Source organism: Henckelia pumila, chromosome 2, assembly GCF_033568475.1.
Source record: "Henckelia pumila isolate YLH828 chromosome 2, ASM3356847v2, whole genome shotgun sequence".
Classification (NCBI taxonomy): Eukaryota; Viridiplantae; Streptophyta; class Magnoliopsida; order Lamiales; family Gesneriaceae; genus Henckelia; species Henckelia pumila.
In genome coordinates, this window is record NC_133121.1 from 35,948,240 (window position 1) to 35,967,699 (window position 19,460).

General features: G+C 36.0%; 1 protein-coding gene across 1 annotated transcript; it reads left to right on the forward strand.

Moving 5' to 3' along the window:
• Positions 1-5,306: 5,306 nt before the first annotated feature.
• LOC140877495 (uncharacterized) lies at positions 5,307-6,239 on the forward strand. The gene is made up of 3 exons (XM_073281032.1): positions 5,307-5,760; positions 5,893-6,080; positions 6,183-6,239. The coding sequence occupies exons 1-3, from the start codon at positions 5,307-5,309 to the stop codon at positions 6,237-6,239; spliced, it is 699 nt and encodes a 232-aa protein (XP_073137133.1).
• The last annotated feature ends 13,221 nt before the right edge of the window (positions 6,240-19,460 follow it).

The window sequence follows — 19,460 nt, forward strand, 5'->3', positions numbered from 1 at the left end:
ACAATTCCTCCACCCAAAGGTGAAGTAATAGAAACTACAGCAGGCAAAGGCTCAAAAGGCAAGGCATGCATCGACACAAATTTCTCAGATAAGAAAGAGTGAGAAGCACCTGTATCTATCAGAATAAATGTAGGATAACCAAAAATCTTACAGTTACCTGTAATCACATCATTCGGTGCAGCTAGAGCCTCATCTTCGTTCAGAGCAAACACTCTAGCCTGAGGTCGAGAAGATTGATTCGAACTTTGATTACCTCCCTGACGATTCTGCTGTTGAGGTTGGAACGAGTAAACTGCATTTGATTGCCTCTGAGGCTGAGATGACTGTCGAGAGGCATTTCCACTCTGAGTCTGGTCAGAACCCTTCTGAGGACACTGTCTGGCATAATGTCCCGTCTGCTGGCAGATGTAGCAGTTTCCAAAGATTCCCCTACACTGGTCACTGGAGTGTCGTCCTCCGCACTTGCTACACAAAGCTCCAGAAGATCCTGAACCCTGACCAGAACTGAACTATCTCGAACCACTCGAGCTCGAAGAACTGCTTCCAGACTTCTTGAACTGCTTTCCTTTGGGACGGAAATAGTTCTTCTTGCCACCACCACTGTTACCACCCTCATTCATTTGTGGCTGATTTTGATACTGCCTCTGCTGTTGCTGTTGAGGCTGGTACTGATTCTCCCTCTTCCTTAACATTCCCGCTTCTGCCCCCTTGGCCTGATCCATCGCATCTGAAAAGTTATCTGGCCTCCCAGTATTCACCAGAATAAAGATGTCAGGGTGCAAACCGTTAATGAACTGGTCTGCATTGGCCTCCTCATTGTCGGCAATATGCGGGGCGAACCTCAGTAAACTGTCAAATTTCGCAACATAGTCCTCGATACTCATATTCCCTTGCTTCAAATTTGCAAACTCGGCACCTTTGTCCTTTCGATAGGAAACTGGGAAAAATCTTTTATAGAATTCAGATTTAAAAAGTGCCCAAGTGATTTTCGTACCTCTGTTCTCTTTGGCTTTCTTGGTTGTCATCCACCAACTTTTTGCCACTCCCTGCAGTTGATGAATAACCAATCTAACCCTGCGGTCGTCAGAGTAGTCGAGCGAATCGAAGAGCTGATCTATATCATCAAACCAACTCTCGCAATCTACCGGATTCTCTTTCCCATTCAAATACGGTGGCCTGAAGGATTTGAATCTTTTCAGTAAGGCTTCCATAGGCGTGATCGTTTCATCCATCTGTACCACCGTAGGAGTCATAACCGGAGGAGTTTCTATAGTAGGAACAATCGGTGGAGTATTCATGTCTAGCCTTCTTCGAGTACCCATCTAAATTGACAGGGTTTAGAACACGGATAATTCAATTCACATCTCACCATTCAGTGTTAAGAAACCTCTGGTCGTCTTACCAATACGACAGATGGAACTCAGATCAATGCATGAATACAGTTCATATCTCAATCAAATCATGCTTTAACAATTTGAATCTCCAAGTCACGTAATTCAAATAAATTTTCAATCCATAAAGCATGCTCGCATATTCTGTAATCATAGAATTAATCAATCACATGCGAGAAATCAAGGTCAAGAGGACTCGATCTACCCCGCTCACTTCTAGAACAAAATCCAGGAACTTATTTCTCTGATACCACTTAATGTGAGGCCTAGATTCTAATCATTCAATCTCAAGGTAATTAAATTAATCAACTCAAATAAAAGAATAGGATTAAAGAATTCAAGGAAAACTTTTTTTAAAAAAAAAAAAAAAAGAGGTGCTCGCTCGATCGGTAAAATCCTACCGATCGAGCGGGCCAAAGATTCCAACTCCCTATCCAAGGATCAGGACCCCTCGCTCGATCGGTAAAATCTTACCGATCGAGCGAGCATAAAAATCACATACTCTGCCTCGCAAATAAAGGTGCTCGCTCGATCCGCAAGAATTCGCCGATCGAGCGAGACCCCCTGCCCAGAAAAATTCTGGTTTTCTCCTCTAATTTTCAATTCCATTCAATCCACAATAACAACATCAAAATCCCATTCAACAAGATACGACATAAATTTAATGAGTTATACAAACCTCACAAAATAAAGCATGCATAATAAGGTCCATCTAGTTCGGACTTATTTAATACAAAAAGGAGTTCAATTACAAAAAGACTCCTAACATCCAAGCCTCACTCTATTCTCTCAATCGCCTAGCCATGATGTCTCTGACTCGTTCCTGCCCCACCTGTTGCCAAGTACACATACAAACAAAGACAACAGCCGGATAATCCGGTGAGAATAATATTCCCAGTAAAAGAGACTGACATGCGATCAAATAAACATATAAAGTCATATAAGAACTCGTTCCCCATATAATCAATTAATCCAATCGAGTACTGTATTTAAAATGATATGCATGTCTTTAAACTTCTGGATTATCAGACTCAGATAATCAAATGAAATTCTTCTATTCTTTCTTTCTTCGGTTTGGGATCCCGAGGCTAAAAACATCCACAATCACACCAACTCTCCTCTCGAGGTGGACATGGCATGCTTTAATCCTCTAGACTCAAGAGCATTATAGTGAGCTACTCGACAAGGTAGTAAATCGCCTACCAAGCTACTCAACTACAATCCCTAGATCGTCTAATTCAAATTGAATAAATCAAGGCTCAATATGAATGCATATGTAATCTCATGCACTCAATATAAATTCAATCATATAATCAAATAAGCAATCAAACATGCAGTATGTGATTTCTTCTAGGACACTCGAATCAATCTTGATTCGAGTTAATCGTCCCATTCCAATTCGAAGTCGTCTTATACCTCTTCTTTGTCGTTCCAAACTTCAATCTGAAAACAACAATTCTCAATTCAAAAACTATCCAATCAAGTTCATTAATCGATATAGAAAGACATCGATACTATACCGGCTCAACTCTTCCAAACTTGCCAAAAGCTGCAACTCTAGCAACTTCAAGGACTCCCAATCAATCTATCAGAAGAAGTCACGGATCAAAATCGATATCAAAACTCAATCAAAACTCAATACGATCAAAATATCGAAACGATATCCAAAAACTCAAACTGACGGCATAACGGCTATAAACTGCCCAATCCGAAAATACAAACAGCCAAACAACAGCTCAACAAACTCATTCCAATCCTCAAACATCAAACCCAACATAAAATCAACACATCTCAAAATCATCATTTTCGAAAATGACAAGAAAAATCATAACAATTCCGATTGTCGTTAGATCTTCGAACCGTCTTAGATAAACGATCACTGCTAACTCATAATCATCCTCTCCGAATATAAACAAATTCTAACAACATCAATAAATTCAAAGTTCTCAGAATTAAGATAAACTTACTTCCAAACGGAGCACTCATCACTGTGATCGCAAATATCAAGTCAGAAATCAATTCTATCGGGCGGATTGAGCTAGAAATGAAATCACAAAAGCTTGGAGAAGCTTTTTGGTCGCTTCAATGGATGGAACACGGTTGGGGAAGGAGATGAGAGGATAAGAAAATGACCAAGTCAAGTAGATAATATAACAAATCCCATAATTGCGTTTCAGTCCCTGAAAATTCTGAAAATTGCAAAATAGTCCCTGATCAATAAAAAGTTCGATCTCGAATTCTAAAATCACTGCTTATCTCAAATAACATCAATTAAGATAAAAACGGGGCATTACAAAACATGTTAGAAAATTACATATAATTTTAAAAGTGTCAAAACATGTTTAAGGATTCCTTATTTGGTTAAAATAAGTGGAAAATCAGATCCGGAACGTTCGAAAATTGTAGGGTAGGTCCCGGGGGTCCAAAACCAGTTCGGAAGCACCCGGAAACAGTTCGGAAGAAGCGGTTCGATCGGAGCTTCCGATCCCCGTTCGGAGCTTCCGATCCCTGTCCAGTGCCAAGTGTCTTCGAGGATTGAACACGTAGCTGCAGGTGGAGATCGGAGATTCCGATCCTATGATCGGAGCTTCCGATCATGGCCTATAAATATGGGTTCCGAGGGCCATAATTTCACACCAATTCCTATCTTTCTCTCTCGGTTTCAGCCTAGTTTTAGGAGTTTAGGAGTGATTCCATCCTTCCTAGGCTTGGTTCGGAGGTTGGCGAGGCGCTCCAGGGTTGCTGCAGAGTGGTGCCCAAGTTCTGGGGCAATCGTCATCAGCGGGCTGACGACGGACGCAGGTATAGCTTTGACTCCTTATAGTAAATAGGGAGTATGCTATAGCGAAGATAAGGTTTTAGAATATTGTTATAATGCATGAGTATTTTTGCATTGTAGTGCGGATTATAGGCTTGGACTTTAGAGCTGGTATATCTTGCCTAGTAGAACTAAGGTACGTAAGTACAGACTGAGATAGCCAGCTGAATATACATGTTTATGTGTTGCATTATTATCTGTCATAATATGCATGATTTACTGTTCATGATTTGTATGCGGCATTTGCATACTATGTTGAGCCTGTTATCCTTTTGAGATAACCAGTTGTTCTAGGGTCGCTCAGCCCTAGGGGGGTTGTTATTATACGATCGGGTACCGTGTGACACCCACTGGACCGACGGGGCAGCGTGTACGGTTTTTACCCAGGACGGTGATAGTCCAAGATCGGGTTCAGTATGTGTGGCACCCACTGGATCTTCAGAGCAGCGTGCGCATACTGGACGCGCCTATGAACTGAGCATGATTTTTCAGATATGATCCCAGTTACCCAAATCATTCATAGTTCATGTTGCATGCATCATATAGACATGTATATTCAATACTTTACGTACTGGGCGTTAGCGCTCACGTCCCTACTTTTATCTCGGACACCCCATTCGACGGGGCAGGTTTTGCAGGTGGACCAGGAGCGAGATCAGTAGTTGATCGGTGACCAGGGCTTGGTAGCAAGGGTCATCAGAGGATTTCTAGATTAAGATTTTATTCGGTATATATTCGATTTGGTTGTATCAATATTTATTTATCTTGGAATTGTTTATCTTTAAGATTTTTTGGTGTTATTTCTCTGATTATGTTTAATTAAGTTTAATGCATGCTTAAGTTCTGATTAGTAGGTGATCACGGAGCGGGTCACTACATTTATGGTATCAGAGCATGCATAGTAATCTTGGGAACTAGATTGTTGGAATTGGGTTTAACCTTTAATCATCGTGTAGATGGCGGGTCATGGTGACAAGAGTAGTCAAGGCAGCATAGGTGGACGCTGGGGTGATCAGGATGATCGAGAGCATCGTCGGGGCCGTCATCACCATCGCCATGATGATCATAGGCGTTTTAGCATGCATAGGTTTATGCAGATGGGTCCGAAGCCTTTAGTCGGAGGAGAGTCACCGGAGGATGCGGGAAACTGGCTACGACGTATGAAAGTTTGTTTCCGGGAGTTCCGATGCACTGAGGAGCAGCGGATGGAGACTCTTGATTTTCTGGTCGAAGGACGAGCTCGGAAGTGGTGGGATTCTACTTCTGCGCCTTTTATTGTAGCCCGAGGAGTTGCTACCTGGGATGAGTTCCGCATGGCTTTTCATAAGCTATATTTTCCTTCTGCTCTCCGACAGATGAAGACAAGTGAGTTGCTGGGTTTGCGGCAGGGATCAATGTCGATTGAGGAGTATCAGTTGAAGTTCTTTGAGTTGTTGCCTTATTGCCCCCAGATTTCCGATAGTTTAGAGGCAAAGTATAATCTGTTCCTCCAAGGCCTTAATCCAGATATTCATGACCAAGTTGCTGTGGGAGATGACATGACTTACGAGGGTTTAGTGAGTCGATGTCACCAGGCAGAGGACAGCATTCGATGCAACACGTCATTCATCTCGTCAAGACCCACGAGGTCTTTGGGTCCCCGTACTCAGTCGTTTAAGAAATCCGGATCTTCTTCATCTACAGGATCTGGTGAGACTCGTCAGTCGGGAAAGAAAAAGTTGCAGTGTGATCATTGTGGGAGAGATCATCCCACTGAGAATTGTAGAGCCGCTGCTGGAGCTTGTTTCATCTGTGGAAGTGTTGATCACTTCAAGAGAGATTGTCCCAAGCGTAGCGGACAGAGTGGACAAGCATCTAGGATGGGATCTCAGGTGAGTAGACAGTCTGAGGCATCAGTGCAGTAGAGGACCCAGAGTAGGCATCATGGAGATGGTCAACAGTCTCGGATGCAGGGTCAGATTTATGCTTTGCAGGGATCTCAGACGCAGTCAGAAAAGAATGATGACACTCAGAATGATTTTGACGGATGATATATTTGAGTATTCCGTTTGATAATTCTGTTTTGTGATAACATAATGTTAATAAGTTGTATTCTGACAATCATGTGGATTTATGATTTGGGAATTTTCTAAATTTAAATTCCAAGTATTTTCTGATCAATATTCAACTGTGTTGAATTAGTTGATATTTGCATAACCAAGGATTAGAGTTGTTCTAGTTTTCAGATGATCAGTTCTAGGATTTTTCCTTTGATTCAAAAAGTCAGTGATTTGACATAGTGCCAGAGTTGACTTGTTTCCTCAGATACTCAGTGTTTGATTAATTGTTTATTGATGATGGATTTTCATCATACTTTTAGTGATGCATTATACCAGGTGCTGAGGACTGTGCTGGATTGTTCAAAGATGGGATAGGAAGCGCGACCTACGCCGGTGTTTTCTGGGAGGTTTATTCGAGATAGGCTATTGGGGGAGGCTACCTGAGTCTTGATATTTTGCACAGTTATAGCAAGGGGTATAATTACCAAAAGGAATATTCTTATGAATTTTATATTGGTACTGGATTAGTGCCAAGATAATTGAAAGTTATCGTCTGACTTTATCAGAGATACAAATTTTAGTTTTCATTGACAGAATGGTCTTGGAAAGGATTCTTTGACAAGAGTACATTCTGGAAGGAAAGTTTTCGCAGGTGGTACTGGGGGAGAACCAGGAGATTTGATCAGTATAGTCTGGCCTTAGCAGAGTTTTAGATAGGGATCGGGGATATGATCAGCATGGTGATTTGGGTTTTTTATTAAGTGATTGTAAGACTTATTTGGGTGGTTTTCCCATGAGATTAGAGATATGATTTTGAGTTGTCAAGTGATTACAATTTTTCATCAAGACACAGTGATGATTGATAATGAGAGAATAAAGAACTTGTTGTTCTTATTCAAGTCCATATCGGTACTTAATATGTTTATTTAGTATTTTACTGCATTTAGTACTTAAGATTGTACGAGGACGAAATATCTTAAGTAGGGGGAGAATGTAGTAGCCCGGTTCCATTTTACAAGATTAGGTGATTTTAAACATGTTAGAAAATGACATATAATTTTAAAAGTGTCAAAACATGTTTAAGGAGTCCTTATTTGGTTAAAATAAGTGGAAAATCAGATCCGGAACGTCCGAAAATGGTAGGATAGGTCCCGAGGGTCCAAAACCAGTTCGGAAGCACCCGGAAATAGTTCAGAAGAAGCGGTTCGATCGGAGCTTCCGAACCAGTTCGGAGCTTCCGATCCCTGTCCAGTGCCAAGTGTCTTCGAGGATTGAACACGTAGCTGCAGGTGGAGATCGGAGCTTCCGATCCTACGATCGGAGCTTCCGATCGTGGCCTATAAATATGGGTTCCTAGGGCCACAATTTCACACCAATTCCTATCTTTCTCTCTCGATTTCAGCCTAGTTTTAGGAGTTTAGGACTGATTCCATCCTTCCTAGGCTTGGTCCGGAGGTTGGCGAGGCGCTCCAGGGTTGCTGCAGAGTGGTGCCCAAGTTCTGGGGCAATCGTCATCAGCGGGCTGACGACGGACGCATGTATAGCTTTGACTCCTTATAGTAAATAGGGAGTATGCTATAGCGCAGTTAAGGTTTTAGAATATTGTTATAATGCATGAGTATTTTTGCATTGTAGTGCGGATTATAGGCTTGGACTTTAGAGCTGGTATAGCTTGCCTAGTAGAACTATGGTACGTAAGTACAGACTGAGATAGCCAGCTGAATATACATGTTTATGTGTTGCATTATTATCTGTCATAATATGCATGATTTACTGTTCATGATTTGTATGCGGCATTTGCATACCATGTTGAGCCTGTTATTCTTTTGAGATAACCAGTTGTTCTAGGGTCGCTCAGCCCTAGGGTTGTTGTTATTATACAATCGGGTACCGTGTGACACCCACTGGACTGGCGGGGCAGCGTGTACGGTTTTTACCCAGGACGGTGATAGTCCAAGATCGGGTTCAGTATGTGTGGCACCCACTGGATCTTCGGAGCAGCGTGCGCATACTGGAGGCGCCTATGAACTGAGCATGATTTTCCAGATATGATCCCAGTTACCCAAATCATTCATAGTTCATGTTGCATGCATCATATAGACCTGTATATTCAATACTTTACGTACTGGGCGTTAGCGCTCACGTCCCTGCTTTTATCTCGGACACCCCATTCGATGGGGCAGGTTTTGCAGGTGGACCAGGAGCGAGATCAGTAGTTGATCGGTGACCAGGGCTTGGTAGCAAGGGTCATCAGAGGATTTCTAGATTAAGATTTTATTCGGTATATATTCGATTTGGTTGTATCAAGATTTATTTATCTTGGAATTGTTTATCTTTAAGATTTTCCGGTGTTATTTCTCTGATTATGTTTAATTAAGTTTAATGCATGCTTAAGTTCTGATTAGTAGGTGATCACGGCGCGGGTCACTACATTGGCCCTCTCCATAGCAGTATTGAGAAACCTTCTTTCGGAAACTGTAGTGACCCGTACCCAAAATACGATGATTAAGGGGTTTAATCACAATTAAACAAAATAATTAAGAGAATGGTTATTGGCCGGATTGGACGTTCCGATTGGATATCGGACTCCGTTCGTGCAGGGATGATGTCATTAGTGAGGTCATCAAGGTGACGTCATTGCTTACAAACTAGATGGGACATCGGATGCACCGATGGTGATCGGACGTTCTGATCTGCGTCTATAAATATAGGGTCGAGGGGTGTCATTCCTTGCTCATTCCTCTCTTCTCTCTCTCGTTTCTTAGCCTTTCTAGTCAGATCTAGGGAATTATAGGTGTCCTATTGGGAATCCGAAAATAGCAGAGCGATCCCGGCGTCATAGCGGAGCTGTGCCTAAGTTTTGGGAAAGTCGCCATCAGCGGGCTGACGACGGACGAAGGTATAGCTTTTGCTTCCTAAAAATATTTAGGAGTATGCAATATCTTAGTTAAGGATTTTATAGCTTAAATAATGATGCATGGGTATTTACATTGTAGAGCTGATGATAGGCTTGGAACCTAGAGTGGAACTGCTAGGAATGCCTTTAGTGAGGTACGTAAGTACTGACTGATATTGTCAGTGGGTATGCATGCTTATATGTTGCATTTTATGTGTCATGATTGCATTGATTATTTATGCGGTATTTGCATATCATATTATGTATGTACATCTTTTGAGATGAGCCAGTGTTAGGGCCGCTCAACCCTGTTTGGACGTTTGATGTCGAGGGCCCTGCTGACCGACGGGTCTATCCGGCACTGACATCGAGGGATTCTAGTCCACGTCCAGTTAGGAGTGAGTGGAAGTGCCCAGTGCTTTGATTCCTCGATCGGTACTACTCATGTCCTAGGCGCTAGTCTGAGCAGTTTGGATACAGTTATCCCAGATACGGATACCCAGACATTACATCATGCATGCATCATGACTGTATGTTTACCCATACTAGCGTATTGGGCTTTAGAGCTCACGTCCAGTGTTTTTCTATTTTATGGACACCCCATTCGACAGGGCAAATGCAGGTGCAGGCAGTACACCTAAAAACTTGGAGGAGACAGTGCCCATTGAAGACAACAGGATTAGCTGTATGTTTTATTTAATTCGATTTGGGTTGTATAATCAAATTTGTTTTAGTCGGTTGTATTCCGCCGACCAACATTTATTTAAGTCTTCCGCAGCAAATTTATGTATTTATTTTAATTGCATGCTTAATTATGCTCTAAATCTGATTAGGTAGTGGATCCGGGTTGGGTCGCTACAGATACCTTGTTGCTTTCTTCAATACGAAGCCTAACAACCAGTTCTTACACATTCATCTCCTTTCGTTTGTGCTTCAGATAATTTTTGAAATCATTTCATGCCAGAGTTAGCTTCTCAATGATATTTGCCACTTGGAAGGTTTCACTCAACACCATGTCCTCTGTGTGTATATCATGCAGGATCACTTGGAGGCCCTGAACCTAACTGATCACTGTTTTGGAGTCAACCATCTTGTAGTCCAAGAATCGAACAACAATAAACTTCTTGGCCCCGACATATTCAGTTTTGTATTTCCGATCCAGTGGCTCCCACAATCCCCGAACCATCTTTTTCTCAATATAGTACACATTGTACAGCAAATTAGCCAAACCATTCATTATATAATTTCTACGCAGAAAATCTAAATGGTGCCATGCATCAATAGCACTAGAAGTCTGCATATCTCCGTCAACATCATCTGGTTTGGGAGCATCCTCGGTGAGGAACCTTTCTAGATTCAAGGTAGTAAGATAGGAGAACATCTTCTGTTGCCACCTTTTGAAATTTGATCCGTCGAATTTCTGCGGCTTGTCAACATGGCTCAGAGGCATCGTAGTAGCAAGAGCAGTGACATTGACAATGGGGGTAGTGGTCTTTGGCACATTCGATTTGTTCGAATCAGTAGCCATATTTGAAACAATTAGCATAATGAGTATACAAAAAAAAAACGGATCTTTTTTAAGATTGTTAGCCAAATTGCTAAAATCCGAATATGAACAGAATCGTAAAATAATGTCGGATGTAACGTGATTGAAATACAATGATGATAGAACAACAAACGAAAGAGTATTTTAACAGTAAACGACTGTATAACATGAAGCAGTAAGAAAATAGTAAAGCAAACAGAGGCCTGTAACTAGTACAGTTTCGTTAAAACAGATTTGTCCCCTCCAGTATGTGTTGCGAGGATGAAGATGGATGACTATTTCCCAGGATACAATGGCTAAACCAGCAATAACCACACACGAAATTACTGAACGATGAACTGAAGACAGTACCTGAACTCTATCACGGAAATGAAGGAAGCAAACAAGAGGCGGAAGAAGGAAGTAGTTGTTGCTATGTGTTTTGAGGGCTCTGGACATCATCTATTTATAGGTGTACAAAACCATGTAGACAGACACAACTTTGGAATATGAAAGGCCAATGGTTGACTAGCTAAAGTACCAAGAGACTGTCAGTAGAAGCACCAAGGGACAACGAGATGAAGGGTCTCGTCCAGAAGCTTTTTCCAGGGGATGTGGACGGTCTTTTCTCATCCGAAATTGAAAAATAACATTGCAAAAAGGTGGCTAACACACTAGAAAACGATTTTTTTTCCTTGATTGGCCCGACATTCAATGCACCCAAGTTGCGCTCGTATGCTTGCAAACAAGTCAAGCCTTTTTCAGTGCAAATTGGCCCCTTGATTTGCACCCTCACTTGTGCAAGCGCGTGCGAGAGAGAGCCTTCTGACCAATCATTCTTACACATTCATAAAATGCAACTCAATATAAGCTCACTCATTCCAAGTTAATTTTCTAATGTGGGACATTTATTATTCCACTCTAACCATCCACTTAACAAGCCCATTAGTTACTTGTCCGATTTTCATTCACCTAAATGGAAAATTCCAATCAACATAGCACACATCGATATATTATATATATTATCCAACAAATTCACTGTAGTAGATCTAGCTGTCTTGCTTTGTAATTCAGGTACTCGGCCGCACTCTTTGACGACTTCAAGAGTACTCATCCGGACTCAAGTTGTAGAGTATTCACCTGGTCTCAAGCTGTAGAGTGCTCATCCCCTCTCAAGTAGTATAGCACCTGTCTGGTACCAAGCATCCTAGTGATATCAATTGGTATTTGTATATTAAGAAGATCTACTCGTCCGTTCCGGTAATAGATGGCTCACTCAACGGATTACTCCAATGAAGATTTTGTAACAATCATAATATATCTTCCGATTAAAGCTTCACAACTTGCAAGGTGTTCAACACACTCTCTCAGAAAAGTTGGTTGCCAAGACCCATGTTTTAAAAACTGGACCAGACTGATCTGTTCGACCGGTTCAAACACGAACCAATCATGGGTACGAACCGAAATAATCTCAAAAACTGTTTTCCAGCTAAATCGCTCGAAACCGGTCAAAAACCGGTTTGACCAGCCTTTAACCGGTGAACCGGTGAACCTAAATCTTAAAAAAATAATTTTTTAAAAAATAAATTTTTAAAAAATATAGTTATTTCTTATTTCCCATATTTTAAATTTAAAAGTTTTATTTTTGGTTACATATACATGATTATTTGGTTTTAAACCTTTTAAAAATAGTAATTTTAGTAGTATATAAGCTTATTTTAATTAATTTTTTGTTTATACAATATATAATAATTATATTTCATATTTTGATCATATTATATATATATATATATATATATATATATATATATATGTTGTTGTTTAAATTTTAAACTTTGGTATGTAGATATATTATTATTATTATATGTATATATACACATATATTTAAGCTTTTATTACAAATTTAAAATATATCAGTTACTATATTATATTATTATTTTATACAGTATAATTATATTCCAGTCCGATCGTCCGGTTGAATTGGTCTTAGCGATTGAACTATTTTTTTATGGATTTACCGATTCGATTATGAAAATATTGGTCAAGACATGCACAGCTAACAAAGAATCAGAATATCATAATGTTTTCCGAAATGTATACTGCAATATTTGTGCACAGGAGTTGTCTGCGACCGTAGCCTCCCATATTTGGAAAGATCAAAATTTCGCATTTATTTAAGTGTACTATATATCAAGAAAGGACGGCAACAACATTGATTTTTCATTTATGGGCCAACAGTCGAACGTTGATTTGTCTCATTCAAAAGTCACTATAAATAGAGGATGCATCAAAGAGAAAAAGGCAAAGAACTGAACTTAAGCATTTTTGAATCGTTGTCTCTTTCGCTTACAAGCTTTGCATTATCACACAAAAAGCTTCATATTACTCTGTTCAAATCAACCCTCGCTCATTTGAAATACATTTGATCTGCAGGATCTATCAGTACGTTAAAGCTTCTCGACCGCTTCAAATAGAAGAATTTCGAAGAAAAAGTTTGATAGCTTGGATCTCAGGATTCAAACTGTGACATCATGTGTGTTTTATTGTGATAAGATTTGAAGTATTATCTTGTAATGAACTAGGAGTTCCGATTTAGGCAGTGTATAAGTCCTAAAGTTGGAGTGGGTTGTTACATCGTCTGTGTAAAGCCAAAGTCTTCTAGTGAATTCCTACCTAAATGGAGGAAGAGGAAACGTAAAAGGATCAACCTTCAAACTTCCATATTTCTTGTATTCTTTGATTATTTGCATCTTACTCTATCTTGTCGATATCCTGTTGAGTTGAGTATAGAGATTCATTGAAAGCTATCAAACTGATTTCGCACTTTTTGTTGTTTGAGTGTTTACAAAAGTTAAGAACTTAGGTTTAGTTGGTTATATAACACCTACTCGATCGATCAAATTATTTTTAAAGTTTTTTTAAAAAGTATGTATTCACCTCATCCCACCCACACGCATATTCGATCTCAATAGTAGTTCTCCGAATTCTTTCATCACATTTTCAAATCGTTTTTCCCCATTTTTTAGGAGATTCATTTTTTACATGATTTACAAACTTCATGTTAAGGAGTTTTCTGAATTTATAATGGATAAATACTACATTTTGAAAAGTTAAAACGGTGAATTATCAATACAGATTCATTGTAATATAATTCTTTAAATAAATATTTTTTGTTAAAAAAATAATCTTGAAAATAAAAATGTGTGCCTAATTATTGAATTTAAAAAGAACATGTATCTTGTGAGAAGTTTCACAAATATTTATCTATGAGATTGATCACTCGATCTAGATATAAAGTGAAAATTAATAATTTCGGCATAAAAAATAATATTTTTATAGGTCCTGTCTAGTTAAAAATATGTCTAAAAAATTAACCCATGAGAAAGTTTCACAAGAGTTTTTGTGATTTAATAATAATAGTTGGACTTAAATTTAGATTTGAGGGAAAATATTGAACTTTTAGTTGAACCATGTATTAGTTAAATTATTTACAATATTCATGTATCAATTTTTTTATTTGTTAATAATTCTTATACCAAAATAATTTTTACTCATAAAAAATATTCACATTGTATCGTTAAGTCTTTTTTAAAAAATTAGTATTTAAAAAATGATATTTTTGTATTTAAAAAATCCATAAAAGGACAAAAAAAATATAGTGAAAAAGACATTTGTGTAAATAAGTAGTTATCAATTAAAAAAAATAAAATACATTTTGATAATTAAATATAAACTAAATGGCAAAATGAAAGAGGTCAGACATACCAACGTACGAACCCCTCAATTTTAATAAAATAGAATAGAAGAATAGATATTTAATCTTTGAGTATATACTGTATTATTTTCCTATTTTTCTTTTCTTGATTTTTATATCGTAATATACTTTTTTTTCATGTAATACACATTCTTCGTAATGTTTTTATTCTTATGAGAAAATAAAGCGTAGGAAAATATTATATTATCTCAATATTTAAATTGAAATATTATAATTTATATAAAAAATTATATATGTGTGTGTAGATAGAATATATATATGCCCGACGTCATTAGATCGACTAGTAGCAAAGCACTTTGACATGGATTCATATTTTCAAGTTTTAATCTTTTAGTCACCAACTACTTTATTTCAAAAATAAATAAAAGAGAACTATAATTTGAATTTTAGAAATAGGTTTAGCATCTCTGATTTTCTTTGATTCTTAATTTGTAAAACACAGATACAATTTGAGAGAATTCAAAAGATGGATATTGATAAATATTCGTGCAATACTTTTAAGGTTCGTTTGAAGTTGAAGATAAGATAAATAATATAGAGATAAGTAATATATTGTAATACAAAATAAATAAAAATGATAGTTAATATAAGATTTGATTTGATTGATAGATTATAGTTTGTTTGATTTGATTGATTATATATTATATGAAAATAGTAAATTACTATTTTATCCTTTTAATAATTAATAAAAATATGAATAATATTATTTATAAAGGGTAATATAGTAATTTAAATTCAATGATTTGATTGATGTACGATAAATAATTTATGATTGATTGATGTGAGATAAATAATTGAAAGATGGATAAATAATATGACAAAAAAACGTGAGATAGATAAGATAATTTATAGGTAGATTAATTATCTATAACTTCAAACACACCCTTAGAATAACATCTCATCTCCCGTCTGTAAAATGATAATGACTCCGTAGACGACTTAAGGCTGCGTTTACTTGCCTTGATAAATGAAGGATAACATAGATAATACCAACTAATCCTATGTTTACTTGCAAAATTGAGAAATTGTATAAATCATTAGGCCCGTTAATGATAGGATTGTGAGATGATTTTTAGTCCTAAATTTTTAATGAGATTATAAATATTATGGAGTGAGAGAATGAAAAAAATCAATTATGCTCTTCCTTTTTATCTTTCATCTTCTTCCTTTCTTTGTAGAACATATGATTATTATGATAGCTTAAAGGTGAAATCGTAATTTATTCTTAAGTATAATTCAATCCCAAAATTAATCGATCCAACTAAATATATTATTATTTATCCATAACCACTCTCTATCCTATCAAATTATATTAATAATCATATTTTAATCTATCTTTGCTCAATCCATCATTCAAAGTAAACGTAGCCTTATAATATAATGTATATCTAATACCATAAAGTTTCGTCAGAGGTTGTTTGGTGGGAAAAGCCAACAGACTAAAAGAACTTATTTATAAAAAAAAACATATGTAGTTTTTTTACAAAAGTTGTTTTCAGAAGAACTTACACAAATGTTTTTTTTAGAAGATGTAATTTCTTTTTTTTTTTTACTTTTTCTTATAGCTTCATTTAGAAATAAAAACAAATTATTTTTCATTAATTATCCATACACAAAAATGGTTTCTATTTTTTAAAACAAAAGATTTAAAAAATCATAATTTGTTTTTGAAAGAAAATCAAATTCATTCCACAAAATCATAAGAAATTACATCTGAAATAAAAGAAGACGGAAGAGTAATCCCGCCTTCACAACCAGACATAGAACCAATTGTCTTAGCTAAAGCGTGAGCCGCTTGATTCGCTGATCGACGTACAAAAATAAAAGAACACGAAAGCAGTTCCAAAGCTTTTACGAGTTTTTTTAAAATTCGAACTTTTGTAATGAAACTAACTTTTAAAATATTGTTTCGAATTCGAGACATAATTATAATATTTTTTTATTAAACGAAAAAGTAAAAAAGGTAGAACAATAAATGACCATTGGATCGCCAAAACTTCTAGCCTAAGTGGCACCAACACTCCTTAAAATAAGAGATGTCTTCGGTTCAAGATCTACCAACCCCACCCCAATTTTAAAAAAAAATAAAAAATCATTGGATCATGTATCGCTCTGGCAGATGAATGTGGGGAAGGGTGTCCTCCTCTTTTTACATGTATTTATAAAATGCAAAAAGAATTATGGTCGGTGAGGGCAGCCTGACTTTGGGTCACCGCCGTCTCAGCTTTTTCAGGAGTGATGCACACGCGCTAATATTAGTTAGCTAACGTTATAAAGTTATACTTTTATTTTTACGATATTAAAAATAAAAATTTCCAATAACAGAAAAAAAAAAATGCAAGTCACATCATTAAAAATACAAATTCATCGATAACAAGATTTAAATTGAAAGAAATACAAATAATAGGACAAAAAATATAGTTCTTTCATAATAAAACATTTTCGTACCACAGACCTAATATTGTTTAAAAAAAAATTACTTGGCCGCAACAACAGTGCATATTTAATTACTACAAAGTATAACGTTTAAGTATTATAAAAGTTTAAAATGTGGGATGTCTTTTAAATTTCACAACGATTGAACAATATTTTATTGGAGGGTTTGATGAAAAAAAACTCTTATAAAATTCAACATAAGTTCGATGTCTAGTCATGAGTTATATAAATCGTCCATTTTTTTTCCTGTTTTTATTTTATTGTTTTTATGATATCAGAGTTCGAGACAAGTGCAATACTAAACTTATAAATTATAAATTAAAGAGAGGAAGTCGATAGATTTAATTTTCGAGATTTAGGAGTTGTTTAGTTTAAATAGTCCATTTAATTAAGGAGGTTGTATTATTATTATTATTATTATTATTATTATTATTATTATTATTATTATTATTATTTAATAATGCATCAACTCATTAAAATAACTAATTTTATCGTTTTAATAGATGGACAAAACTACCCTTATCTTCTTTCCTTCAACAACATTATTATAAAAAACTTATATTAGTTAATTTTAAAAAGATTTGTTAAATTAAAGAAAGATTTGTTAAAAATGTTCACAATTTAATAATACATCAACCTTTAAAATAATTAACTTGATCGTTTTAATAGATTGACAAAACTAGCCCTTATCTTCTTTCCTTCAACAAAATGATTATAAAAAACTTATTTTAGTTAATTATAAAAATGATTTGTTGAAAATGTTAACAAATTATTATTATTATTATTATTATTATTATTATTATTATTATTATTATTATTATTATTATTATTATTATTATTATTATTATTATTCTATTACAAATATGTGCAAACAAATTGTTGGTTGCGTGAGTCACTAGTTATTATTATTACCAATTACAAGCAATAAAACTGAAAAGGAAAAAGGAATACGACAACATTAAATTACGTAGCTAGATTTTGACCAATTAAATGATCATTAATGTTTTACCTAAATTTATCCTCGAAATTGTTTAAACATTATCATAAAAAAAAAAAAGAAATTGTTTAAACACGATACATACATACATACATGTACATATATATATACTAACGCCCTAGCATGCTATGCGTGCATTTAAATAAATTTTTTTGAATACATAAATATTATCATCAAAGGCGTACAATTGGGCCAAAAACTATAGCTGTTAACCAAAACAAAACTTTATTTTCTTATATTTATGACAGCGTAGATGGGTCGAATTGTTAAACTAATGAGTCCAGAGAGAGACGTGTCTTACTACTGCTTATTTGAATGAAAAATCCCGGGACAGCTATACCGATGTGTCAACGGTACTTCTCTGATCCAATTTGTAAGGGCTTCAATGAATGAAGTCCTTGGTTCGGAAAGACCTGAACCGAAAGTGTCTCATATTGAGAGCAATCTTATCATTTTCCTACCGCCGGCCCTGTTTTTCGTAGAGATTATCTTACCCCTTAAGATCTGGTGTCCATCTTTTACAACGTTAGCAGATTGACGCACTAGAGCTTCCCAAGAAGTCACTCATCCTAATACTACTCTCACCATGCACGCTTAACCCAACATTCTCCTCCCCTCAGAAAGTATAGAAATATGCTTCTTGGAAAATTTGAATCCATGAACTTGGCTCTGTTATAGGATCAAGTGTTTACCACTAGGCCAAAATCTATAGTTGTTAGCTAAGGCGCAATTTTACTTCCTTATACTTGTGATAACGAAAATGTGTCGTGTTGTTAAGTCCATGAGTTCAATGAGGGATGTGTCTTATTGCTAATGTTGTCTCATATCCCTTCGAGGGAAGTCTTATCATTTTTCTATTGTTGGCTCTGTCTCCCGCGTATAGAGTATTAGCCGTTAAAATCTAGTGTCTCTCTTTACAGCTCACCTAACCAACCAGATTAAACAGCGCAACGTCAGCAACTTGACGCACTCGAGTTTTTCAGAGGTCACTCATCCTAGTACTACTCTTACTCATGCACGCTTAATCCAACATAAATTATTTTATGTTAACTAATTTTTAATTTATTTTCAGGACTGACATAATAAATTAAATATTCATAAGTTTAGATTAATATAAAAAATCTTAGTAATTTAATTTTTTTAAAATACATAAAAATATGATAAACGATAATGAAATAGTACATTATTGCACACGCATACCTGTAAAAAAATATAAAGATTTTACATTATAAGAAACGGGATGAAACATATTTGTAAAATATGTAACTGAATGGACAAAGAAAATGATGGGAATTATAGAAAAGTTTCACCAGCATACCAAAATAAACTGCATAGATAAGTGATATGATATTATAGGAGATAAGTTTGAACGTATATATATTAAAGGAAAATGATTATTTGAGGGTAATTTTTTAAGATTAATTGATGTTTCACTAAATTGATTGAAAATTAGTTATTAAAAAGAGTATATTTTTACTAAATATAATGATATATATATTACACGCAATACATGCTTATACCGTTGAAATATTTTTGTTATTTTTAAATTAATAATTTTTTATATTTTTATTAGTAGTAAAGTA

Excerpts from the sequence above, each read along its gene's own strand:
- LOC140877495 (XM_073281032.1), top strand. The coding sequence starts at position 5,307 with ATGGGTCCGAAGCCTTTAGTCGGAGGAGAGTCACCGGAGGATGCGGGA. Across the intron at positions 5,761-5,892 it reads AGATGACATGACTTACGAGG|GATCTGGTGAGACTCGTCAG; the intron begins GTTTAGTGAGTC and ends CTTCATCTACAG. Across the intron at positions 6,081-6,182 it reads CATCTAGGATGGGATCTCAG|GGATCTCAGACGCAGTCAGA; the intron begins GTGAGTAGACAG and ends TATGCTTTGCAG.